The 27,958-nt window shown below is 40.8% G+C and overlaps 3 protein-coding genes across 3 annotated transcripts; all 3 read right to left on the bottom strand.

Annotated features, from left to right (window-relative positions):
* Positions 1-7,196: 7,196 nt before the first annotated feature.
* arl8bb (ADP-ribosylation factor-like 8Bb) lies at positions 7,197-15,288 on the bottom strand. Its single transcript, XM_058056559.1, has 7 exons — positions 15,075-15,288; positions 14,159-14,239; positions 13,919-13,992; positions 13,233-13,326; positions 12,283-12,350; positions 11,970-12,040; positions 7,197-11,891 (listed from the first exon to the last, which is right to left on the bottom strand). Exons 1-7 carry the CDS (start codon positions 15,195-15,197, stop codon positions 11,842-11,844), a joined length of 561 nt encoding a protein of 186 aa, XP_057912542.1. The 5' UTR covers positions 15,198-15,288; the 3' UTR covers positions 7,197-11,841.
* Positions 15,289-15,594: 306 nt separating this feature from the next.
* Positions 15,595-20,321, bottom strand: LOC131106408 (N-acylethanolamine-hydrolyzing acid amidase-like). Its single transcript, XM_058055468.1, has 12 exons — positions 20,280-20,321; positions 19,478-19,686; positions 19,218-19,385; positions 19,004-19,130; positions 18,172-18,262; positions 17,997-18,082; positions 17,741-17,913; positions 17,607-17,669; positions 17,442-17,508; positions 16,435-16,463; positions 16,050-16,119; positions 15,595-15,984 (listed from the first exon to the last, which is right to left on the bottom strand). Exons 2-12 carry the CDS (start codon positions 19,651-19,653, stop codon positions 15,919-15,921), a joined length of 1,116 nt encoding a protein of 371 aa, XP_057911451.1. The 5' UTR covers positions 19,654-19,686; positions 20,280-20,321; the 3' UTR covers positions 15,595-15,918.
* A 1,393-nt stretch (positions 20,322-21,714) lies between these two features.
* Positions 21,715-25,093, bottom strand: bhlhe40 (basic helix-loop-helix family, member e40). The gene is made up of 5 exons (XM_058055210.1): positions 24,738-25,093; positions 24,592-24,655; positions 24,398-24,505; positions 24,002-24,125; positions 21,715-23,509 (listed from the first exon to the last, which is right to left on the bottom strand). The coding sequence occupies exons 1-5, from the start codon at positions 24,794-24,796 to the stop codon at positions 22,731-22,733; spliced, it is 1,134 nt and encodes a 377-aa protein (XP_057911193.1). The 5' UTR covers positions 24,797-25,093; the 3' UTR covers positions 21,715-22,730.
* Positions 25,094-27,958: the final 2,865 nt, after the last annotated feature.

Here is a 27,958-nt window from a genome sequence, read left to right as displayed (position 1 = left end):
AGGTCAACCGGCAAGTCATGGAAACGTGCGTATCTCGCACCGTACATTCCCACATGTTGAGCCAAGGACGAGTGCAAACGCAAGGGGGGTAGCGTAAACCAGGTGTCCTTTCTTAAAAGACGCCCGGGTTCAATATACGTATTTCTCTATCATCACTAGAAACGGTGAACATAAACAAAGTGATTTTTCAAGAAGAACACAGGAAAAGCATCAAATTCAAGTCTGTTTTTTTCTCTCTTGTTTTGGGCCTCCAAAGAAAACATGGTTTTATGTTTGGTACAGGAAGAAACCAAAGATGCAAAGCAACAAAAACAAAAAAATCAAAGGGGAAAAACTACAAACAGGAATAAACCAATGCACAACGCTGAGCGAATTTAAGAAACAATTTGCTAAATCCAAGGATGAAGAGTCTTGAACCAGTCATATATATATCACTATATTGACACTTACTATGGTACCCATTATGGCATTGGATGCTCATATCACCTCCTACTTCGGTATGAGATGCATTATTAAAAAAAAAAAAAATAAGAAAAAAAAAACGAACTGTATTATGGAAAGCAGGAAGTGAACAAATATAACAGTTACTGATTGTAAAAGTCCCAGATAGAGGGGTAGGATTTAATAAGCTTTGCTTCTTCCTACTCCTTTTGGACATGTGGAACTGGGAATTGATTATGGGATGCATCACCTCGTACTTCAGTACGTGACAAAAAATATATATAAAAAAATTTTTTTTAATAAAAAAAAACTTAACCTATATTAGGAAAGCAGGAAGTGAACAAATATAACAGTTACCGATTGTAAAAGTACCAGATGGAGGGGTAGGATTTAATAAGCTTTGCTTCTTCCTACTCCTTTCGGACATGTGGAACTGGGAACTGATTATGGGATGCACTCAATTGTAATCTGATGCATGTTAAAATGAAATTAAACCATTACATTACCATTACCATTACCATTACCAAGTCAAAAAATTGAAAGGAAAAAGTATGGCAAAATGCTTATAAAAAGGTAAAGCAAACTAAGGGCAAAAAATAGGCTTATAGACTCCAACATAGCATAATGCTAGCATAAAAAAATGAACAAAAAACAATCATTACTTGCCAGAGAAGGGACTGGAAAACAACGTATGAGTACCTGAGCAGGTAATCCAACTCTGCATCTTCTTCCTTTAGCAGCTAGCTTAAACGGGAACTGCACTTTTTGTGGAATTTTGCACAGAATTTATAATCCATATATGAAACATGAACACGTAATATTTTCCCTATTCTGTGCATTCTTGCACAAGAAAATGAGTAAATATAAGCTAGCTAAAAAGGGACATCATGGGAAATCGCACCTGCCACTTTTTAATTTAAATTGTTATTCCTTGTTTTATTTTTCCTTATTCTTATTTTTACTTTTTACAAAATGCACAGTGGAGTTGCACTCAAATTTAGTTGTATGCAATACAATAACAATAAAGGCGGTTATGATTATGATTCTGAAATTGCTATTTTTTCCACAAAACTCAAACAGTGTTCCATTTATATAACTGACTTGCATATTAGCCAAGCTACAGCGATATTATTATTGTAGCAGCTCACATGGAAAACTTTTTTTTTTTACCTGTTAAGGCGTTATTAATGACCTCCTGTTGGTCCGGGTCATTTTATTGGTGTCTTTATTACAAAATGGAATTGTAATGAAAAACATGTTGTTCCATCACCTTCAGATTACGTTCATCATCACCTGACAAAATGACTTTTCTGCTCGTTTTGGTGTCCAAACGCCAACAAGCCGAGACGTGGCATTCCAGTCAAACAATAGCATTCCTGTCATGCTTGGTCCCGCTTCCATACAAATGGGTGTTGCCGCTTCAAGGCACACACGCGCTGCGCTACACAAGAAGCATTTAATCACACTCCGAGCAAACCTGGCAGCACGGCGAGTGTGAAGGACACACTGTCAAAGAATGCTATTCTTTCCCCAGCTGTCATTGCCGTGCCTCATGTTCCTCCATGTGCATCCACACACTTCATCACTTCCTGCTCAAAACACTTCGTTAATTGTAGCATAACACACAAGGAGCCGTGCTTCAGACAAAACATGGCAACGCAATCATGGAGTGTAAAGGTTCTTTTGGAAGCGTCTCAACAACAACACGCTAAAAACAAGGCTGACACTTATAGAGTACTGCTAAACTGGACAATCCATTCATCTTTCCCACTGTGGAAAACCTGAAGGAAAAAAAGACATCATGGATACGTTCCATATTTATATTAGTCTGACCTCATTCTAATACAACTTATGCATGCTTTTCTTCTCTTCTTCTCAGGTGTCTTTTTCAAAGTTCTACTTTTCCTGTTTGAGTTTGTGACGGAGTTAGCTGAGACTACAGCTGTTCCTCATCAGCCGGCTAACAACGACACCCACGAGGGAAACCTTCGCTTGTGCTGTATGAGCAAAAGTAAGCCATGCCGTTATTTCCCTCAAGTAATATAACAGTGAAAAAAAAAAAAAAAAAAACTTCCAACAAATACCGTCAAGACCTGTCATGACCCGTCTCCAGACCACCTCGTGAATCGCTTCTCATGCAAAGTGACGTGAGCGCCGGCATGCTGCGCAGGCGACGTACTGGAAGATCTTGCAACCGTGTATCGGCTAGACCAGGGGTGCTCATTAAGTCGATCGCGAGCTACCGGTCGATCGCGGAGGTGGTACTGGTCGATCGCTGGTCGATCGCGGCGTGACATTAAAAAAATATCATCCCATCATCAATGCCGTCACTTGATTGACATACAGGGCAGCCATTCAGATGACAACTGAATGTTGCCCTTCGGGCGACCAATCAAATCAAACAACGTCTCTAAGTGCAGCAGAACTTACGATGTCAGCCTATCATCCATCCCCGTTACTTGATTGACATACAGGACAACCAGTCAGATGACAACTGAATTTTGACCTTTAGGTCACCGCTCATGCGTAAACAACGATGCAAAGTGCTAAGCTAGTCGGCGAATTGCGAGATTTTAAAGCCCTCGCTAAAGTTTATGGTCACTAAAATGAGTGAAGGAGCTGGACCAAGTAAAAAGGCAAAAACTGGACCAAGTAAAAAGGCAAAAAACATATCACTTCCATACGGATATGGAATATTATACGGATATTATGATACGGATATTATCCATGACTGATAAACATTTGGAAGTGTGCTTGAGGCTGGCTATCAGCAGCTACTGTCCGGACTATGCATCCCTGGCTGGTTCAATTCAGTGCAAGTCATCAAAGTAAACTCAGGTAATTACAAAAAATGTTAATAGTTAATTATGTGTGTTTTGCAATATTGGCTCATTTGGTTATGTAAGGTACATCAACATACATTGTACGTACAAATAATCCTCAATACATTTGAAAATAAATAGATGTTTTGCATTTTTGTAGTGGGTAGATCATTTTGACTCGGTCATTTTAAAAGTAGCTCGCATGCTGAAAAAGTGTGAGCACCCTTGGGCTAGACGAAAGACGAACGTCCGTGTTCCATCTCCTTGGCTCCATGTCAGCTGCCGAGCATGGCCACAGACGGTTATGAGGTTCAGGAGCTCCACAACCTGGTGGGGGTTCTCAGACAGGTGTTACATTATGTGGTTATGGAAATGGACAAACAGATGTGGTGGCAAACAAACATGGGGTGGTTGCGCCGTCAACTCTGCTGGAACACACCCAAAAATTGGTATCTCAGCTGAGCTTTGATTAAATTTAGAGAGTTCAATTTTTCCTCCAAGTGCTTCATACAGAAAAAATTTTTAAAAGTCAGCTGGGATCGGCTGTAGAAAACCTCCGCAACCCTAATGAGGCAAAGCCAAAGTAGATTTATGCATTTGCAGCTTTATGTTATTATGTCACTATTTCTACTTTTTCTCCTCTCAAGATGAAAATATGAGCTGGAAACCTCATATTACAAATATGCAACATAAGGTGGCAAAAAATATTTCAGTATTGAACAAAAAAAAAATTGTTCTCAATTAGAAATCACTCCACACTCTTTATTGCTCTCTGGTTCTACCATATCTTACTTATTGTGTGGAAATATGGGCTAATAACTATAAAAGTAATCTTCACTCGCTAAATGTACTATTCACTATATTGACACTTACTATGGTACCCATTATGTCATTGGATGGTCATATGACCTCGTACTTGGGTACGTGGAAAAAAAAATTAAAAAATTAAAAAATTAAAAAATTAAAAAATTAAAAAATTAAAAAATTAAAAAATTAAAAAATTAAAAAATTTAAAAAATTTAAAAATTTTAACATTTTTAAATCTTTTAATTTAAAAATTTTAAAAATTTAAAAATTTTAAATTTTAAAATTTTCTGGTACTTTTACAATCAGTAACTGTTACATTTGTTCACTTCCTGCTTTATAGTTTAAATTTAAAAATTTAAAAATTTAAAAATTTAAAAATTTAAAAATTTAAGTTTTAAAATTTAATTTTTTTTAATTTAAAAATTTAAAAATTTAAAAATTTAAAAATTTAAAAATTTTAAAATTTTAAAATTTTAAAATTTAAAAATTTAAAAATTTAAAATTTTAAAACTATAAAGCAGGAAGTGAACAAATGTAACAGTTACTGATTGTAAAAGTACCAGATGGAGGGGTAGGATTTAATAAACTCTGCTTCTTCCTACTCCTTTTGATTATGATAAAAATGATACTGATTATGTGATGCATTCAATTGTAATCTGATGCATGTTCAAATGAAATAAAACCATTACCATTACTATTAGACATTATATAGATAGATAACATACACATATATGTAAAACAGCCATATACTTATACTGTACGTTTAAAAACTGTTCAAAAACAATAAAAGAACCTCAATACACAAATATGGAGGTGTATCCAGTCTGACTTGCTGGGCTGCTCCTGCAGACATCTGGGCTGCAGACCGTCCAGGATGGGTGACGTTCTTCATGAATACACACCAGTCCGTTTCTGATCATCTTCTCCAGTGAAGCCAGCCTGATGCCCACAACTGACTCATACGTTTATTATTTTTTCTATCCTTCATAACCGACTTTGTGCCAGCGATGGAGACTTCTCACAGCTGGAAGTGACCACTGTATCTCCATGATCCATGAAGCAGGTGTGGAATTTGCATGTACACTTGGAATACAGTATGGTGGGAAGTGTGACAAACTCCTGGTTTGTCTTTATTATTGTATTATAATATATTTTGTATTAATACTATCATATTATTATTGCACTTCGCCTGCCATTACTGTCCTTGCCTCTTTGTGTTTGCTCTGTTTTCATGTTGACTGAATGGATGGATCTCATCGGTGATGATGATGGATGAAGGTTATCCAAAGAAACGTCTCAAGAGTTAAAAGCATTAAATTCCTCTCTATTTATTCTTTTGGACCTGGTCTAGAATTTTCCTGCAGCCCTGTTGCCAGGTCTGTCTGTGATATCAAAGGCAGGTTCCTTTGGTCCAAGTCCAAATATCAGCCGTGGGGAACATCTGTCCGTCCCGCTGAGCTGAGTCCAATCTCTCATTACGACTCAGAAGAGACGAAGCGCTGGTGGGATTTAACTTGCAAAACCGAATCTAAATCAGTCTGAACACGCCATTATACCTCGAATAGATAGCGTAGATTTATGACACTTTTCTCCATTATTTTGTTCCTGCTGTTAATAATTTCCCTAACATTCCAGCCTGCAGGGCGTCATTTATCCTTTTCAGTCTTCTTCTGTCCACAACCCCCAGCATGTTCAACCCGTCTGGATGAAGTCACAGTCACTGGAGGATAAAGGTCTAGTCTTAGCACACTCGCTAACAAAGGACAGGTTCTTTAACTGTTCAACAAGGAAGACTATAGTCACGCAACAAAGACTATTTTGTAAGGCTTTCAGTAGTAGTAGTAGTAGTAGTAGTAGTAGTAGTAGTAGTAGTAGTAGTAGTAGTAGTAGTAGTCATAGCATAAAGGAAGAAAAGTAAGGTCACATGATTTGGTATGCTTTAGGGAAATAAACATTCTCTTGTCGTCATTCTGATACACGTTCACCTTGCTGAAGATGTTTGATGTTTGTCTATGGGCGCCATCACCTATCAACTGCTTACAACAATACCTCAACATCTGTCCTCCAAAGATTGTCTCATTCCAGCGGCAGACCGGTGACTAAGGAGCTGTTTTGCCACCGGGCAGGCAAACGACTTATCGTTATGCTGGACGGTCGTTCACCAGACACCCCGGCCAACAACAAGTATTACTACTATATGCTACTACAACCCTACGATGGGTGGGAGACTCCACACCTGAAAATGACAAGATTGAATGTTGTGGAATGGAAGATTGTCAACATACAAGAAGAGTTTAGTTGCCTCCATATTTGTGACCTTGACCTTGATTTCATTGGTCCAAAGAAAAGGGTACGGATGTTAGGATAAGGGTTAGGGTTAAGGCTAGGGCGAGGGCTGGGGCTGGGACTAGAGCTAGTGTTAGGGTCAGGGCTAGGACTTGTGCTAGGGTTAGGGTGAGGGTTAGGGTTAGGGCTAGTGTTAGGGCTGGGTTTAGGGCTTGTGCTAGGGTTAGGTCTATGGTTAGGGTTAGGGTTAGGGCTTGTGTTTGTGCTTGGGCTAGGGTTAGGGCTAGAGCTAGGGCTAGTGTTAGGGTCAGGGTTAGGTCTTGTGCTAGGGTTAGCGTGAGGGTTAGGTCTAGTGTTAGGGCTGGGTTTAGGGCTTGTGCTAGGGTTAAGGCTATGGCTAGGGTTAGGGCTGGGTTTAGGGCTTGTGCTAGGGTTAGGGTTAGGGTTAGGGCTGGGTTTAGGGCTTGTGCTAGGGTTAGGGCTAGGGCTTGTGCTTGTGTTTGGGCTAGGGTTAGGGCTATGGCTAGGATTGGGGTTAGGGTTAGGGCTTGTGCTAGGGTTAGGTCTATGGTTAGGGTTAGGGCTTGTGCTAGGGTTAGGTCTATGGTTAGGGTTAGGGCTTGTGTTTGTGCTTGGGCTAGGGTTAGGGCTAGAGCTAGGGCTAGTGTTAGGGTCAGGGTTAGGTCTTGTGCTAGGGTTAGCGTGAGGGTTAGGGCTAGGGTTAGGTCTAGTGTTAGGGCTGGGTTTAGGGCTTGTGCTAGGGTTAAGGCTATGGCTAGGGTTAGGGTTAGGGCTGGGTTTAGGGCTTGTGCTAGGGTTAGGGCTATGGCTAGGGTTAGGGCTCGGGCTTGTGCTTGTGTTTGTGCTTGGGCTAGGGTTAGGGCTAGGGTTTAGATTTAGGGTTAGGAGCAACAGTAGTCCATGGTAGAGCTAGTACCTACAGTCTAGTGCTTGTGTGTCACACTGAACATTACAGTAACATAACTACTTACTGCTACTACACCTACTTACTCATTTAGTAAGTAATACTACACAACATCTTTAACTGTGTCTCCTGAATGCTTTAAAATGTATTTCAGTTCATTTAGCTTGAAAATGCTTAAATTAGACAAAAGTATATATTCATATTTTTAAACTTTTTTAGGCCATATTCATCCATGAAAAGCACAGTTGACTTAGTTTTCAAAACCAGTGCTAGAGTGAAGCCGTGAAATTTGAAGCTCCAATTGGCAAGGCATTGCTGTATTCTTCAATAGTCATTCAACCCTTAAATATGTTCTTCGCTTCCTGAAGACAAAACTCAGCGCCAACCGCAGGCAAGCAACAAGTGAAGGTGATTCTAGCTGTCATGTTGTACAGTAGCTGTGTTTTCCCTTTGCAGTCAGCCTGCTGACGAATGTTAATAATATCGAACTTGTTGACGCTTGTCGAGGTGCGGTCGACGGCTGCTTGTGTCACTTTCATCCATCTGATCCTCAGCATCTTCAAGGTTAGAAAGTGGCCAGCAAGTCCCATATTAACTCCTTCCACCCCCGCATTACGATTCACCTTGCATCGCTCCGTTAAAAGAATTACACTTCCTACATCAGCGTTTCCTTTTTATGTACATAAACCCAACATGGATTAATAAAATGGACTAGTGTGTTTAAAATGCAGACTGATAAATAGTCAATCTATATGGAAATATGAGGAACATTGAGAAAAGGCATGAAGCGTCCTGTTTGATCCCAGCCCCAGGAAGCCCAAGTTAAGGTTTTTAATGGAATCCGAGGGGAGGAGGGTGCATGTCGAGGCTGAGACTGGGAGGTGAGAGTATGAAAGCTTTTACAAGGCAGCAGGATACTGGATAAAAGAAAGTACATGAAAGATTACTCTCACGGACGGCAAATGGAATTATTGCATTCTGGAGTCTCAGCAGCTTTTCTGCATGACCACAGAAAAGACAACAAAGTCGTGTTTGCCCAAAATAAAACGACTTTTTCTTGGGAAAGCTCATCGGCAGATTGATTTTTCTTTTTTTTTTTACAGTTGTAAGCACAAAATGTTTTTTTTCCTCAGGAGGTCGTGATAATATATAATGCATTGTGCAAAACAAAGCAAACTTGACTTGACTTTGTTGTTTGTGTGTGTGGTAACAGGTAGGTTGCTAGCACGAATTCACCTGAGGTTGTGCAGAGGTGCACGAGATGAGCCTACAGCACGTGGCCAATAACATAATGTCATTTATGTCAACATTTATGATACATTATGACTTTCCACAGCCTGTACATGACTTAAAAGGTGCTTGTCACTGCTGTCCTTCCATAGAAACAACCAACATTTTTGAGTTGTTTTTTTTTAGATAGATTTAGGAACAATTTCATTGCATTCAAGATATTTGCAGAGGCTTGTAATAAACCAACAAGATAAGCAATTACAGTAAACCTCGGATATATCGGACTCGGATATATCGGAAATTCGCTCACAACGGACAGATAAAAAAAGAACCATTTTTTCTGTAATGCATTTCCAATAAAAATTCATTGCATATATCGGATTTTTTATAACGGATTTCACCTATTTCGGACAAAATCTCCAGTCCCGTTCCAATGCATTTCCATGAAATTTCCCTCGCATATATCGGATGGCCGCATCGTGGCGCTCCGATTCGCCGAATCGTGACAGGCCGCTATACGACGTCATTTGCAGCGTTTGCAGCGTTGCCTGCGCGTCCAGGTACATTGGAAACATAGTCAAGGAAGTGCCTTTTTATAATGGATAAAATCCGATTTACACATATACCGGATATAAATCCGATATATGCGTAAAACGGACATTTTGCGGTATACGCATATAACGGATTTCGCTTATATCGGACAAAACCAGTGGGAACAATTGAATCCGATATATCCGAGGTTTACTGTATCAATACAATATTGACGTATCGTAGGATATTTTTATGGACGTCTCAGTTACCATTCGCTCCCCACACAAATTAAGTGCCCATAGAGGATACTAAATTTCTACAGTGTCAGGTTAAATGTTGCCAGTTGACCCAGAAAAACGAGTGCAAATAGTGCAGATGTGGCAGGTTAAGGGTGTGAAACATGCATTACCTAAAGAGCACATCGCTAATAGAGTGTAGCTACATGAATGGTATGTCACACTCTTGAGGTCACTTCATGACCCGTTCTCCACATAAACCCTCACGGCGGGTCTGTAACCACGTCTTAATGTGGTCACTGCGACAGCAAAGCGCAGGCGTTGAACCTATGGAACTCCTCAGCAAACACCTCCATCCGTCCACAACGGCAACAAATGGCAGCAGCTGTTGGTTAAATGCCGCGTTTAAGAAATGAGATTAATTAAGGTGGTGTTGCAGAAACAGCTGGACCGCTTCTACCCATAAGCCTTTTTGTGGTCGCGGTGGCGAGAACGTGGTTCATTTTATTGACACCCCAATAAACCCCCGCAGAACACCCCCACTCTTTGGAAGCATGTTATATTTATGGAAATGTTATTGTCAGTCATGAGCTCATTGTTAAATTTAACTAAATGACTATGAGGGACATCTGGGCTTTCCTGGATAGGCTGCCGCCCCCAGAAGCAGTCTTTGGATAAGCGTTGGAAGACGGATGGATCAAAATATTGATATTTGTCTCAACTGTATTATGATTTTTTTTTGTACGATTTCAATCGTTTTTAGGTGCAAATCACAGAATTTTCAGATTTCCTGATCTACAGGACAGAAACATGAGTCTGCTTCTCACAGCCTGAGTTGGATCATGGGAACTGGCAGGCCCATGGCAGAACTGGCAGTACCTGCAGTACCCCTTCATCCTGAAGGGGTAGGGATGGTGCTTGTCACTGCCGTCCTTCCATAAAAAGGAACATCTAGTAGCACCAGCTGGACAACAACAAGCCAAGCCCAAGATAAGTTGAATGAACTGCCAAGATGGAGGACGACCCGACAAAAGTTTAAGGCGCAACCTGCGTCACAAGACTGAAAAAAATGGACGAATGGGATAAACATCCCTCAGGAGTCCGGCATTTTTTTTTTAGTACTTTCTACTGGTTTCAACTCCATAAATCAATCAAAATGTTATTTGGGCTTCATGCAGATGTCAATACAAACCCTCCTCAGGCTTGATAATGCAGTCCTGCAACATAACAAAACATTTGTAAATGCGCTGCAGAGTCCAGGCATCCAAAGCCCTCTACTTCCACCTAGTGGCCAAACCTTTAACATGCAATTTCACTCAGCAACCCCCTGGAAACCCTTTTACAAATAAAACCTAATTTATTAGCAATCACATGGAAAGAATGCATGACATCTAGAGGAGCATTTGCTGGAATAAAAATGCTAACTTCTTATTTACAAAGTCTACAATTGAATGTGAATTCTTAGCACATGCACGTACAAATTGCAAGTATAGAATAGCGATAATAAAATAATATGACAAGTCAACAAAAGTTGTTTTTACACCTACTTTAACCCCCCGTCATTCGGTTTTACAGCCCCTCGCTGCTGCTGTGGTGCCGACAGTTGCTAATTAGGACTCCGCTCATCGCCGACAGACACACGAGGACAATGTGAGGTGTACGAGAAACCAAGATGGCCGTGTACGCAAGAGTGTTATTTCAGATGTGCAAATCATGGAGGAGATCCGCATGCATTTATCACATTGATAAAAGCAGTGAGAGAACATGAAGTTCATGTCAATCAATAAGTCGTCAGTGACAGGAGTTGAGGCTTATGAAAGAGAGGATGCGGGTGTTCGAATCCCCCATCAAAATGTAACATTTTCTCAATGGGCTCGCATCGTGCCGCGTTAGCGTTGTACCCTCCTACCCACTGAGGTCAGGAAGTGAGCATCAAACAGCGGGAGAGTGCGACTGTGTCATCAAGGGGTGGGAGCCATTCCCTAATAGAGTACTTTGGGCAATGATTGGCGCTCTCCCTCGGCCAAAAGGCACTTAAAAGTCTGCTGGCCCATTTCTGCCTCAGACTCGGCAACAACGTCTCATCGTTCTACATTCTTCCTACTTCCTCCCCGGCGTGTAAAATTTCCTTCAATACGCAGAATAAATTAGGTAATCCCATGCATACTGCCAAATAAAATGCAGGTTCTAGTGCGGAAGAGTTCATTGTGATCGAAGGCATTAGCTGTAGCGACCGTTGGCAAACAAAAACCACAATGGCACTTTGTCGTGTAAACACCTAACAACGCTTGTGATCATTGTGGGATTACTACGGGAAACATGAGAAGAGTCCACTGTATTGTCATTCGAGCCGGTCCACGAGGACGGACGCTAAGGCGTGAACGATCCGCCTTCTAGCACGGACACACTTCAGCATCCCAAAGACAAGCATTGCTGTACAGATTCTACGGGAACACAACGGTGGTGGCTGGCGCTGCGCAGGAGGAGACAAGAGAGAGCAGAGAAGGTTGAAGAACTTCACAGAGGCAGTGGAAGGAATGACCGTGGAGGACCCAAGAGTGTTTCAGCTTCTCCTCGACTTTGAATGCTGGATGAGCCACTGCAGCGTGATATCTGCCAGAAGAACATTTGTTACCTTCCAGTGCTGTTGTACTTGCTGCCACGGTGCGGTTAAAGTCATCTGACGGTTACCTATGTTGTCCTTCTCTTTGCAGGAGACAGAGTAGCAGCAGATCTCTCGATCCTGGATGGCAGACAGGTTCCTGGTACGGGAAAACAGTTAATATACGGTAAGAAACGCTGCTATCGTTACCTTACAGGTGAGCTACAATATATTATGGTTAAACACATTTAGCAGAATACTCCTGTCTGGAGGACCTTCAGGGGGTTCCTAGTCCTTCACCATGGCTGGACTTCATCTATATCATTGACATTTGCTAACAAAGCCACCAAAGTATGATGTTATTAGGTGATGCGTGAAGGGGGGGGGGGGGGGGGGTCTCACATCTTTTCAATGAGCTGCTTCTCATCAAGTGCGGTGGCGAGGTCCCGTTTGTTTCCCAGCACTAGAACCTGAAAAACGATAACATCGCAAGGCTGATTAAGTTCAAACACACAACTTGTATCGCAATCACAAGTGTTTCCCAAAATATTCATTTATCTGTGGCGGCCGCCACAATTAAACTTGGACCGCCACAGATAGATTTTAGTTATTTTGTTTTTATAATTTGGCGCTACCTGTTCGCCCTTGCTTACAAATATTATAATGAGACTAGCTACCTATTCCAACTTTGTACACTCTGCTTCTTAAAACACTGACTTGGTCACACTTTTTTTTTTTAAATCACTGTTCACATGGGTCGCCTGCTACACAAAATGAAACCAGTTCATGTTCTATTGTTAAACAAGGTTTAAAAACATGAGATAAGGTTTCACATAAACTCAGCTTTACCCGTCCACACACAAACATGGAGTCAAAGGATTTGAAAATCTCCACTCTGGCCGGAGTTTTGCATTATGGCAAATTATATAAAAACATATTGTGGCCCCACTCCAGATAGATTACCATCGTGTAGGAAACATCGCATTTTAGCCCCCTTTTTTGCTGAAATACACTGCTTATATGTGGAGTGAATATCCTTTATGCAGTCCTAGTTAGTTTTCTAAATGATCATTTACGGCTACCATCACACTGTATGACCCCAATTCGGGTGTTGTTTTTTTTTTTGGTCAAATCCAATCTTTGACGTTGGTGTTTCACATTACCAAAAAAATGCAACGTGTAAATGTGAATGCAGTGTAACCAGAAAGTGATGTGACTCTCATTGCTGTGTGTTTACATTAGTAAGCATTGTCCAAGCATCTTAACCATATGATCTTAACCAAATGACCACCCCTGGCTGCACTTCTCTGTAAATATTCAATATTAAACAAAAAACAGGAATGGTGACTTACTGGAATTCCTTGTAGCTGCGGTTTGTCCAACAGGTTATGTAGTTCATTTCTGGACGCTTCGATCTTATCTCGATCTGCTGCATCCACCATGTAACTGAGGAAGGTAAAGTGTATTATATAAATGACGTGACCAAAAGATTTGGGTCAAAATGTCATGTCTGACTTAGCAAACCACCCCAAAAAGGGGAAACATGTCATATATTTTACACGATGATTAAAAAAAAAATAACACACCCAGCTATCCTGTATTGCCTTACAGTTCTGGAATTGTGTTTCAGTCCAATGTGTCATGGGATTTGATTCCCATTTTGTCATGAGACAGAAAAGCGGCCAATAAAAGAGAAGTGAAAGTCCTCCGTGTGTCACTTTCCAACATTTAGCTGCACATACAACAAGCCTTACTGAGACAATGTCTACTTCAAATACTGAGCATATTTGCACTTTTCATTCAAATCATAATTGGAGCAAGGGAACTGTTTGGTGCCTTAAAGGGATAGAAATGCTGATTCACAGCAATGATGCGTCATCATTTAAAACCATGTTAATACCCACATAAAACGCAGCTAATCAATTAAATAATGGGAAAAGAAAGTACTGTTTTTTTTTCATTTCAAATCAAAAGGCACTCTGTTGTTGTTGTTTTTTTCCTTTTCAAGTTTACTCACATACAGCTTCCACAGACTTACACAATAGCATTGACTCCCCGACAGTAGCGTTCCCACATGCTTCGGAATCGGGGCTGTCCACCTATATCCCAAATCTGACAAGAGAAATCATTTATTCACAGATCATTTAGGAACAACAACGCATCAATTCGAACTTGATACACCAGGAATCGGGCTGTCACATGATAACAGCGCTCTAAGGAACACAACACATTCAGCTATCCGAGTTTGCAACATAAACAAATCCAGCAACATGCCTACCTTTATTGTCACGTTGCCTTTTGTGACCTTTCGCATATTGAATCCAACTGTGGGTATCATGTCTTCACTGAACTGGCCTGACTGTAAAAGCAAAACAAAGAAAACTGGTTTGTATTTAGTACAAATAGTACATGTTAAAATGATACAAACATTTGTGTGTATTGTCAATGTCTATACGGGCTATCGTGTATTGCTGCACTTTACCAGGTGTTATACATTGTTTGGGTTACAGTTGGGGATTATTGTGAATGTTGTGACTTGAGTAGGTCTTCATGTGAAAGGATCTGTTCCTATTAAAATGGACAGTGACAACTACTGGTCTCATGATGAGACTTCCTCCTTTGCAACACCCTTTCCAGTGTGCAAGACGAACACAGGAATGTATAAATAATGGTAACCAAGTTCAGTTTGTTTTACAAAAAGGTTTTCTAAAATGTTTCTCTCAAAACAGTAGAAAATTATTCACTTAGCACTAGCACTAGCACATTGCGGGCAAAACAAACAGAGCGGTATTTCATAATAACCTATTGCTTCCATCCAAGATAATAATTTCATGCTAATTATTCAATACAAGAAGACTATGCTAATACATTTGGGCAGATCTACAGTAAACGACCTTGTCATGCTGGATGATGTTGACATGAGTTTATGACAACACGCCGGCACTTCCGTCCACGTGACTGCTATAATAAGCGCCCAGTCACACTGTAAACTTCCCGTCATTCCTGACACAAAAAAACACACGAGTGGAAGCCCATGTACGCTCTATCTTCCGTCGAGTCCTTATTTTACCGGTGTTTACGGAAATAAGGTGCGAGTCTTTCCAAAACATCAACAGTCATGTTTCAAAAGCTCGTAACACTTGGCAGGCAGCCTCTGGGCCCGCACTGGCAGAGTATGTCTGCTAGCAACTTACAGCGATCACATTGACAAATGTCGTCTTTCCGGAGTACTGAAGTCCAACCAGCGTGAGTTCCATCTCTTCCTTCCAGAAGAGGGACCTGAACCAGTCCAAAAGCCTGTTTATGAGGGCCAGCATCTTGGATGACACACCCGTCAAAATCGCTGCGGTGTCTGGTCTGGTGTGGTAGCTTAGCAATCCACACCGGAAGTAGTGAGCGGCTCTATCACGTCATGTGATGTGTAGTTGCGTTCAGGTTGTACTCGAAAATCGTCATTTTCTAAACTCTTGTTGTTTGTGATAGCAGTTTTATGAGGTTTGTCATTTTGAGGTGCTATTTTAACAAAAATCACTTCAAAACAACTGCACTCGCTAAAAGGCATTTTTTGTTAGCATGCGTTCATGTTAACAACACATTCAATACATTACTATGACTATAGTTAATGCAGTGTTGTGGATTCATGCAATAATGGGGTGTAGAATCAAATTAATACTGTTTATCATTGTGTTGGACGTTTTCTTTGTGGTTTTAAGAATAATATCACATGATAATTACAAAGTACAGCCCTGTTTAATAATTTTTTTCAAGTAAGAGCACAAAGGCACGGAAGTTTGGAAGTTTTTGTTGCTTGCAGGTGTATTTCCGTGTCAACCATTTAAACTTGTTTAACCAAGATGAAGGAAATTATCTTAGCTGTTGACACAAGTTTATCATATTGAATAAAAAGGCACATTTGAAGATTGCTATATGTACGAGAGAGTACATACACATTGATGTTAGAGTAAATGTTATTCAAATTGCCATATACATACTTATGTATATAGGACACGTGTCCACATAGGATGCATACTTCAAATTTTAGAATGAGCTCCAATATTTGTTGATCACTTGAGGCACTTCCGGCCAGATAGTCTCATGACAGCCCTTGAAAAACAAAAAAGAAATTAATTTAGTGGATGGTCTATCATCATTTGCTGCGTTTACTGTACCTGCGGCCTGACAAAGGTGGTATACTTCTCAGGTGTTGCTGCACTCATTGTTGTCGTAAAAACTGTTATCCTGTGAAATGATGGGAAGGATGTTAAGAAAAATAAGGATTTGCAGCTTTACAAAGGCAACACTCACAAGAACTGTTGAAGTTCAGTTCAGTTAAGACCACAAATACTGCACACAGTCATTTTATTATTATCAGGAAGGATTTGGAAAAAAGGGGAAATAAAGCACTGCTGTTAAATGCCGTTAAAAAAAGAGATACGGACGTGTTGCAAAGGGAACTAATGTTGGTATTCAGTATCCCAGCAACATGAAGTATCATGAGATACTACTATACATTGCCACAAAGATGAAAATATAATGGTCAAATGTTTTCCTTACTGATTACACACTGGATCCAGCGACAAAACCTGGGGAGATGCAATTTTACACGTTATAAATGCAACATCACTCCAGAAATTGGTCTTGGTTTCATGAGTACAGTCGTCCCTCGCCACATCACGGTTCGAATTTTGCGGCTTCATTCTATCACGTTTTTTCCAAACACATTAATTCTGTATTCAAAAACATATGTGTCATGTTACACATATCGGTACCGGGATCGGCTGATATCAGTATCGGAAATTCAGTGTTACAATATCGGACATTGTTAATAATTATCATATCAATTACAATTACTAACAAGAACTATTGTTGTGGCCGTAACCCTCGACAAGCTAAAACTCACGGAACCCCCAACGTCACTTCCTGTCCTCCACATGGAACACATTTACTGCAACACACTAGCACGAGTTATATTCATTCATTCATTCATTTTCTACCGCTGTCTTTGGGCGAGAGGCGGGGTACACCCTGGACTGGTGGCCCGCCAATCACAGGGCACATATAGACAAACAACCATTCACACTCACATTCATACCTATGGACAATTTGGAGTCGCTAATTAACCTAGCATGTTTTTGGAATGTGGGAGGAAACCGGAATACCCGGAGAAAACCCACGCATGCACGGGGAGAACATGCAAACTCCACACAGAGATGGCCGAGGGTGGAATTGAACCCTGGTCTCCTAGCTGTGAGGTCTGTGTGCTAACCACTCGACCGCCGTGCAGCCCCACGAGTTATAATTTTGTCTTAAATGTCTTATTTTCTCAGATTGTATCTACTTTATTTGGTAATACAAATATAAAGGTGACTATATTGGTGTTATTTCATGTCTAGAGGGCTCTAATAATGTTGAAAACTGTATTTAGAAAATCGTTTTTGGACGCCGTAACTACAAAAAAAATAAAGAAGGACTCCTACTTGGTGGAAATTCGCTCATCATGGCTGGGACCAATCAACCATGATAAACGAGGGATGACTGTATTTTGATTTGTCCTGACTTGCCTGATAAAGCGTATGCATGTTGATAAAAGCTTGACCCGTAGCGTTCATTGCTTTGTTAGCTGCTTCTCTAGGAATTAGCGAGAAAAAAGTATGTTGCTATTAACTAACACGATGCATGCTGGGTATCAGCCATGTTCCTGCAGTATTCATCACGAGCCAGCCTACCTACGATGATCCTTGGCAGGGGGGGGAAGCCAGTGATCAAAGTTGGTCTCCACTCTGAACCATCTAAAGAAAAATAAAAATTCAGTTAGTATCAGCACCTCACAAAGACTGTGGTCAGCTGATGTTCTACTAACTGGCCGTTCACTGGATCCAAAGGCCAGATATCTGCAGGGCCGCCTCGATCTCTGGTGATGACGACGCCTTCCCCTGCCCGTGCCCCGCCCACAATGTAATAGACCCCTGTGATGATGGGGGTTTTCGCAAGACGCACGACAGCGTCTTGAAAGTTTTCCGCCTCTTCCAGAGTCTGCGGAAAGAGTTGCCACGGCAACAATGATATTTTGAGCAGGATGGGTTTGCGTCATTACGTGGTTACGTTCTTCACCGCACCTCCCTCATCAGCCAGCTGACAGGGCTTCTCCCTAACAGGAAAGCTGACACCACATTCTTCCAGAAGTTCCACCAGTGTTCCTTGCCTGGTCACAGACGGAAAGAAACATCATCGTGACATGTTGGCAGCACTTAACGACAAACGCGGCGACTTACGGGAGAGATGGGGTCTTACCTCGCTGGTCTCCAGAGACAGTGAACTTGTACGGACTTTGGCCAGTCCACAGACCCACATAGCCAGCAAAGGAAGTTCCACTGTATGCCACCTGCAAGGGTCCAGTAGCCACGTTTACATGAGGAGTTTTTATCTTTCCGAATGGAATCTTTCCGAATGACCTTTCCGAAAACAATGGTATCCATGGAAAGGAATATTCCAATCGGTTGTCTACATGCGCCGCTATAATCAAACAGAATAGTCAATGGGGCATGCCCAGTAAAACGTAAACATCAACATCACATGATACCGGCTTCCCCGAGTTTTTCTTTCATTTGTTGGAATAACTCCGTATCGCCGGTTTTTCGTTCGTCCAGTCTTGAAATGAGTTTGGAATAAAAAAACAAACTTTCCGCAGCAGTCCAGTGCCGATTCCTCGCCTCCATTTTTAAAAGTGAAGAACGTCTCCAGCTGCATGTTACGTCTTATCTGCTTGCCAACCACCAATAAATAACAGAAGAAGAACAACTTTCCGTTTGAGCGGCTACAAGATACCTCAATCGGATTGGGGAGAGGAATATTCCACCCCCCGTGAATCCGATTATATATTCATTCGGATTGGCACTTTTGTGTTGGAATGAGGTGTATGCAAAGGTTACATTCTTTCCCTTTGAGCAAATAAACCGAATGCAACTGGAATATTTGGGTCCATGTATACGTGGCTAATAATGTTGCATTTATACCAATATGGATACTTGTCATACTATTACGGAATGGACCTGGAAAATTGGGACAACCATAGAACCAATGATGAAACTACCAATAATAAATGTGACATTGACATATGCCGTACCTTTCCGTCCTTCAGAAAGTTTACATTGATAGTTAGATTCCTCAGAATTGGAGCGTGTGGGTAGTCCAGATTCCTGCCATGGAACAGATTCCCGTCTGCGTCCTGAGCAACAATACTTGTGCAATATCTGCAAAATGCAAAATAGATACTTTACATTTGACAGAGGATACATACACATATTGCGGAAGTACTGTAGAATGAGAAGCATACATACGCGGATACTTCGTAGGCGAAGTTGAGCATGATGATGTCAGAGAGGCTTCCGTCAAAGTGGGTTGCCAACCCACGCAGCTCCTCGCCGTACGGCTCAGGAAGAAAGAACATTTCGGCGCTCTTTACAAAAGGTTTGAGAACATAGTGAAGCCATTTCGGAATTGATGAGCTGAAAAAAATAAAGGAATTAGAAACATTGTTATTACTGTACAACTTTGTTTTACAATAATTGACTTTTAATGTAATTTCTCTGCCACTCACTCTATGACCTCTGCAGCTGCTCTCTTCAGATATTCTGTGTCAAAAACAGTCAAAATTGGCTCCCATCTCAGTCTTGCAGGATCGTCCAAATTTATGCTAATTGTGGGAGGAGCGAAGTCCGAACCGCAGGACACCAGCAGTCCGAGGAACAGCAGAGCAGCATGGACGACCATCATGACCAGCACCGATCAACACCATTTGACTTTCTGCTGCAGTCAAATACGTAAAAAAAAAACCCCGTCTGTTGAGTGTAGGATCCGGGAAAGAAGAAAAAACAATACTTCCGCTTTGGGTTTTTCACAATTAAAGGAAGCATTGAGAATCCCAGGCATGCCAAACTATATTGTGAACGTAACCCAGAATTGATTAATAATGTTAGCTTTAGCTTTGAAGATACGACACTTTTTGGAAGAACTTGTTGGGTTTGGGTTGTTTGAACATCACACATAAACGTGACATAGACGATTTTTTATCAAGATTTATTAATGGGTGCGTATAAAGTATTGTGGTGACTGATATCTTGAAAGCTTGACACAATGTTATCGTGTGCCGTAATGCTGATCATCACAATTCCGGTGTTCCTGAATGCACCTCAGAGAGTGTGTCACGAGGTAACGCGGAAGTGTCTACGGTGTGTGTGTGGCTGCTCCATAGCGTCTAAAAGTCGATAAAAGTCTTCGCGAGTTTGAACTTGACGTGTTAAAGTTGGCAAAAAGTTGCAAAAACAGCGTCTGACTGTGTGTGGCTGTCGGGACGGTAGAAATTGTTATCCACTTTGTTGTGTTAAACAAGCCATTTTTACCTTTCTGGGCCACCGTACTTTCAAGTCCTTCTTTGGTGTTGCGGAAGTGGAGCAATAAACTCAAGTGAACAGCCGAAATAAACCACGTGTTTCCGCATATCTCTTCGCAGTTACCAAACACTGTGCGTCTTATCTGGAGATATTTACTTATCTGTAACCACATCAAATCATACATGCTAAGAGCACCATAATCTGACTGACCATGTTCCACAAGCATCCCAGACATTATGGAGACTTCTAAGAAGCCACATTTCATCTCATGACACTTTCTAATGCAGCCTCGCTAACACATGCTGCAGTGTTTCAGACTTAGCCATCAGGGTTTCCCCATTAGGCCCGAAACCACAAAAAAACATTTCTCTAGAAGGGACTTTCTGATAGGAAACCAGTGAAGGTGCGTAATCTCGGTGAGCTGTGAAGGTTATCTTGCTTACGTCAGATGTTATGTAAAGACAAAACTGCGCAGATACCGTGAAATAGTGAGCGATGCACTGTAATGCCGCTGGGGGGTGCTGAAGTGTCATTTTTTAGCTGGAAAGAAACTGCTAGTAACTGGAGGGAAAAAATTATGCAATATATCATACTGGTAATATTTCATGTACAGTTCACAATACGTTACAATTTATTAACAACACCCACAATGTTAAAAAAAACCTTTAGCATATCAGTATATGGTATTTAAATAAGGAACAGATTGAGTAAAAGTCACTCATATTGTACATTAGGAGACATTTCCAGAAACAGTACAAAAATACTTTCTATAGTTTAACTATTTATAGTTCAGTTATTGTTTAAGTATAAGAGGAATGCTTAGCCACAGTGCTATCACTATCCTGATTCTGATTCAACTAAGGAATATTTATCAGCTATTTATGACCAAAATATTCTGTCATATTCACTCCTTATTTATTTAAATTATTGTCAAATCTATCCCCAAACTCCATTAATATGACTATTAAGCATAGTTTATCCCTTTTTACTATTAAAAAGTGGTACACTGACACTTGTTGAACACGGGAAGTGAACAAACAACATCTGCTTCTTCCTACTTCTTTTCGGACATGTAGAATTATGTAATTGTAAGCATGAAATGTACTTCAAATAAAACTTGGAAATAAAAACCATACTATGACCGATACCACAAAAGATGCAAACAATAACGGCGCTTTCTGGATATTAATCCTCACTTCAAAACAAACAAGAAGTAGTAAGATTGCACATTTATAGATTGCACTTTTGTGCCAAGACCTCCATAAACACTCTCTTCGACATCTTTCAGAATCAGAGATGTTTACAGCTTGTAATCTAAGACTGATTTACAGCCGCTCGACTGCTTTATGGGTTATGTAAGTCTTATGTAAGCACGTGTTGTTATGGAGAGCTGTCAGGATGGCTGGCTGCGACACGTACACCAAACAGGCGGCGGATTCCAGGAGACTGGAAAAAAAAAAGCTTTATTAATACTTTAATAATACTTTACAAAATACCGACATCAAACATGTTACATTTGAAAATAAAAATCCCCAAGTACCTCTTTCTATATATATATACATATATATATATATATATATATATAACTATTGTTTTTGTTTTCAACGTTGACATTCACTCTCTCCGCCACGGACACATAAAGCAAAAGCACGTCCAAAAACCCGTCCCTCAGTGTGTGCACTAAATAAGTAAAAAGGCAACATGAGCGGAGATCCGATCTGGATCAGATCTGGATCTGGATGTGGAATTTGAGGGTGGAAAAGAAAGCTCTATGTACACTCTTGGCATACAGCACATGACTAGCGCCACCCAGCGCTGGTAGCGAATACACTCATTAGGTCACGTATCAAAAATAGAGATGTACGAGTAGCATCGATAAAATAAGTAACATGACCGTTACCGTTGACTACGACGGGAGGAAAAACACATCGAAAGTCACAATGACATGATGGAAGTGTGCAGACATCGGTGCCACACCTCCAACAACGACAACGCCCTGAAGTATTTGCCAACTTGTTTTCTTATTTCTCTCCAAGATGGCCGCAGGATGGGTGGAGATATCACGTGTGTTCTACACGAAATTCTATTTTTTTTTTTTAATTACAAAAGACACAAAAACTGGATCAGTAGATCCCTCATTCACAGATCTACGTATGAATCCAAGCAGCATCTACTAGACGTGGGCGTTGGTTTAATCCTTACATTCATTATAGACTCGTGTGTGTGCAAATAGATGGGTGGAAAATATAGATTTTTTCTTATCAGGCGGGGGGGCTTGTAGGTCCCTTACATTCTGGGTTTACCTCCGACATTCAACACAAAGTGGTCTCTGCTACAGAACTCATGGGGACAGTTTCACAGTGTTCCAGAGCCACCTTTCGCCGTGTGAGGAGCACAAAGAAGCCCGTCTTCCATCTGCGGTGACATTCAGGGGGGGGCGTGACCCAACAAAAATGTCTTTTACTCTTTGGTTTCTAAATTTAAAGGGGGGGTCTGTTTTAAAGTTTTGTCCATGGGGATGTGACACGTCTCCGGGGAGCCGCTCACGCCCGGGTACATGACCGGCATCCCCCCCGGGTACCAGCACTTCTCCAGCATGGGGAGGTACGCCGCTGCCGCCGCGGCCGCCGGAGGGATGAGATAAAACGGGAGGCAAAGCGGGGGCCGGTTGGGGGAGAAGGCTGCCATGTAGCTGCCGGGGCTGGCGGATGTGGGGGCGGAGAGGTTTTCATCCTCAGAGTCAGACCTGGACCTCTTGGCCCGAGGCTCGTCGCCTTCGTGTTTGACGCCGTCGGCTGTCCTCTCAGACGCGGGGGCGTGTTTGGGGTCCCCGTCCTTCCTGTGGCTGTCTGACCATCGGGCTTTTGGGTCACGTTTGTCGTGTTCGCCGCCGTAGCCGCTGTCGGTGTCTGTGTCGCTGCCGCTCTGCTCGCCCATCCCATTGGGGTAAGTCCTTTGAATTACGGGAACGCAGTTCTTAGCCGGGACCTCGGTGGATCTCGGGGTCTGGTCTGCATGCTGCTTGAGTTTCTCCGAGTTCTGAGGAAAGGACTGGTGGTCCTTCGCTTGCTGGTGAAGTACCTCAGAAGCGACCTTGTGGATGTGGCTGATGATGTTGGAAGGCGTCAGGTCCCGACTGCGGTCTTGGCAATCCAGATAGTGGAGGACCTCTTTTGCGCATAAGTGGAAACCTGAACGGAACATCTGCTCGCTGGTCTCCGCGCTGTCGCCATGGTCACCTGGTCAAACGGAGAACATCTTTAGTTATGATCAATAATATTTGAAACCAAAAGCAAACATTCAATGAAACTTTGCTATTGGTGGAAAAAAGCCGTCAACCAATCAAAGGCTGTTTGGTGACATAAGGAAACCGGGGGCGGGATTGGTAAGCCAACACTGCCATCAATATACTTCAATTACCTTACATTCAACTTTCTTTAGGCTTGTTTAAGGGTGATGGGACGCAGTAGTTGGTTCATTGGAAGTAGTATTTCACCACATTGAATATTTGAAATAAGAAGTACAGTACATGTTTACAGTAAAATGTTGTTCCGATAGGATTTTAGGTGATTTTAGTCACATGTGAAGTTGTACCGAACAAAGTAAACAGAAAGTATAAATATAAAATGTTAAACAACAGCGTCATACAGGGTGTCCCTAAAAGTCCAGACATCCAGACTTGAGGGAATCCCAGTTCCAAGTTTTTGGAGGCATCCCACTACTACACTTACCGATCTGCAGGTTGTTCTGCAGCTCCATGATCTTCTGCTGCTGCTGCTCCAGCAGGGCATTCAAGGCTTTGACGTGTTTGAGGGTGAGCTCCAGCACCACGGCTTTCTCCAAATGACCCAGCGTCTAAAACAGGAAGACCTTGGATAAGAATGTTGATCTCGCTTATGTAACGCCGTTCTGCAGCTAAACACGAGGACCGGCCTCAAACACCCATTCGGATTCCGTGCCTGATATTAGGACTGTTAAATTATTATTATTTTTTTAAGAAATGGTTGAAAAAAAATGAATAGAGCAATAGAGAAATACTCACTGTGAGCTTCAGGTGGTAATTATTATTATTATTTTTTAAAGAAATGGTTGAAAAAAAATGAATAGAGCGATAGAGAAATACTCACTGTGAGCTTCAGGTGCTCCGGTAACAAATCTTTCAGTTGTGCGATGCATTCGTTGATCCTGTCCCGTCTTTTTTTTTCGATTAATCGATGAGGCAACTTGTAAGTCTCCTGAAGATGATTGACACCAAGTTGATATGGATGAATGACTTCATTTCTAAATACATATTGTGGTATTTAGAAATTTAGAAATGTACCTTATTGTCATCCCCACGTTTCATACCCCTTCTGGATTTATACACGTACATTGGGAAATCCATTCTTTGGGAAAAATGATTGATTGAAATTAGTTTGGGTAATATTAAAAAAAATATTTAAAAAATAATAATGGAATAAAACTCACCCTTGCATGTCAGTCATATCCACGCATGGCGGCGGCTGTGCCCTTGTAATCCCCTCCATATTGATGCAAAACTTCAATAACTCGGAAATATGTCTCAATAACAAAAACGATCCACGTGTTGTCTGTCGTCGCACTTTACAGTGAAGAGAATCGGACACACAAAAAAAATAACCACGTCCGTATCTCCGCCTTCGACTGCAAATTCGCAAAATCCCCCGAGAGCCGCGGACACCAAAGCGTGTTGTCACCCTGAGGAGCGGACTGTTATGAGCGGGGCGCTTCCGTGGACGGCAGAGTGTGCGCGTGTGTGCGCGTGTGTGCGCGTGATGGGCGGGTGAGTCGGTGCCTACGTGTGGAGCGAGTCATGTGACTCCGGGCACGTCCTCGGCTCCGAGCTCACACTGTGAGCCGCGGTCGGTCACATGAGGCTCACGTGTTGGACGGCGCTTTCAAGCCTCGCCCCGCCCCTCTCTCTGCTGCTGCTGCTGCTGCTTCCCGTGACACGCGCGCACACGCGCACACACTGACTAGGCGCCGCCCAGCTTGCGCCTGAGCGGGGGGCGATACGGAAAGTGATTATATCGCTGTGATACCAAGTACATGCCGGGGAAGTTTTATTGAGGATTTTAAGCAAATATGTTAAAGTAAACAAACAAAATGCACAATCTCAACAAAATAATGCAATTATTATAAAGTCAGTAGATAAAATTGTCCTATAGAAATATCAACAGTCAAACATCAACAAAAGGAAACATATATGTAAAAATAAGCACTAAAGACATCATAAAAACATCCACCACCTCACGCTGTTCTCAGTCCGATACCGATACAAACCGTGTTATCGACAGTGTCGATATTAAATCGACACGCCCCCACTCCTAATCCCCACCCAAGGCAGCAGAGTCTCGTGTAGCACCACGCTCCACCTTGTCAGGACATCCTGTACAAAGCTTTTTATGTGTTTACACACAGAAAGTGGAGCAGGAGACATCAGATGTGTTTTATTGTTCTAGCAGTTTGGAAGACACGTGATAAATGAAATGCAATGCAAACAGTGAAAGGCAATCATATGTGAAATTAGTTGCAAATTAGTCTAATTATCTTAATATATATCACATTAATATACAGTATATCACAGAAAAGAAAAATGAAAAAAAAATGAACACATTTTGGATACCCCTGATTCAGACACAGTGAGTAGAAATGGCAATATTCATGGGGCCGAATTATTATTTTGATGGAGAAACAAACACACAAAACAATAAATAAATAGTATTTGGTATGACAAATTAAGTCACATAATACAGACATTTTGGAAAAAAAAATCTAATATTTCGAGAAAAGTTAAAGTTGTAATTTTATGATTAATAGTCAGACTTTTTTTTCTCATAAATTTTCACCTTTATCCTCATAAAATTCGGACTTTTTTCTCATAAATTTATGCCTTTATCCTCACAAAATTCAGACTTTTTTTCTCATAAATTTATGCCTTTATCCTCATAAAATTCTGACTTTTTTTCTCAGAAATTTAAGCCTTTAGCCTCATAAAGTTCAGACTCTTTTTCTCATAAATTCACATCTTTATGCTCATAAAATTCTGACTTTTTTCTCATAAATTTACACCTTCATCCTCATAAAATTCAGATTTTGTTTTCATAAATTTATGCCTTTATCCTCATAAAATTCAGACGTTTTCTCATAAATTTATGCCTTTATCCTCACAAAATTCAGACTTTTTTCTCATAAATTTACCCCTTTATCCTCACAAAATTCAGACTTTTTTTCTCATAAATTTACGCCTTTAGCCTCACAAAATTCAAACTTTTTTCTCATAAATTTACGCCTTTAGCCTCATAAAATTCTGACTTTTTTTCTCAGAAATTTAAGCCTTTAGCCTCATAAAGTTCAGACTCTTTTTCTCATAAAGTCACATCTTTATCCTCATAAAATTCTGATTTTTTTCTCATAAATTTAAGCCTTTATGCTCATAAAATTCTGACTTTTTTCTCATAAATTCACACCTTCATCCTCATAAAATTCAGATTTTGTTTTCATAAATTTATGCCTTTATCCTCATAAAATTCTGACTTTTTTTCATAAATTTATGCCTTTATCCTCACAAAATTCAGACTTTTTTTTCCCCATAAATTTATGCCTTTATCCTTATAAAATTCTGACTTTTTTTCTCAGAAATTTAAGCCTTTATCCTCACAAAATTCAGACTTTTTTTCTCATAAATTTATGCCTTTATCCTCATAAAATTCTGACTTTTTTCTCAGAAATTTAAGCCTTTAGCCTCATAAAGTTCAGACTCTTTTTCTCATAAATTCACATCTTTATCCTCATAAAATTCAGATTTTCTTCTCATAAATTTAAGCCTTTATGCTAATGAAATTCTGACTTTTTTCTCATTAATTCACACCTTCATCCTCATACAATTCAGATTTTGTTTTCATAAATTTATGCCTTTATCCTCATAAAATTCTGACTTTTTTTCTCAGAAATTTAAGCCTTTAGCCTCATAAAGTTCAGACTCTTTTTCTCATAAATTCACATCTTTATCCTCATAAAATTCAGATTTTTTCTCATAAATTTAAGCTTTTATGCTCATAAAATTCTGACTTTTTTCTCATAAATTCACACCTTTATCCTCATAAAATTAGGATTTTTTTCTCAAAAATTTAAGCCTTTATCCTCATAAAATTCAGACTTTTTTTCCTCATAAATTTCCACCTTTATCGTCATAAAAGTCTGACTTTTTTCTCATAAATTTGCAACTTTATTCTCAGAATCTCAGATTGCAATATATTAATAGCAATGTCTGCTATCATTTACTGCGGAAAGTATTACTTTATGAAACCAATACCAATGTGTGAGTATGTAAGGTTCCAATTTAGACAGGTTCTTTTTAGTGGTGCGTTTATTCCGTGCCTTTCTGCAGGTATTTCATGTACAGTGTCATGTAGTAGTAGGAATAATAACAGACAGTCGTACACTTGCAGTGCAAAGGGAGTCAGAGGCAATAAACGTGCACAAACTGGCAGCGGCCCAAACCGTAGCCGATGTCACGTGCTCACCTGCTGATGCCGCCACGCCCTCTGGCAGTGGCAGCGCTCCAAGTGTTTTTTGTTCTGTGCTCCGTGCTGTCATCATAAACGCGACATTACCACTAAACCAGCCGTGCGTGTTCCGACAAAGTACCTTGTCACGTTGCCTCCAAC

The sequence above is a fragment of the Doryrhamphus excisus genome, chromosome 1 (assembly GCF_030265055.1).
Source record: "Doryrhamphus excisus isolate RoL2022-K1 chromosome 1, RoL_Dexc_1.0, whole genome shotgun sequence".
Lineage (NCBI taxonomy): Eukaryota > Metazoa > Chordata > Actinopteri > Syngnathiformes > Syngnathidae > Doryrhamphus > Doryrhamphus excisus.
Note: the sequence above shows the minus strand (reverse complement) of the source record. Positions and strands in the feature narration are given on the sequence as shown.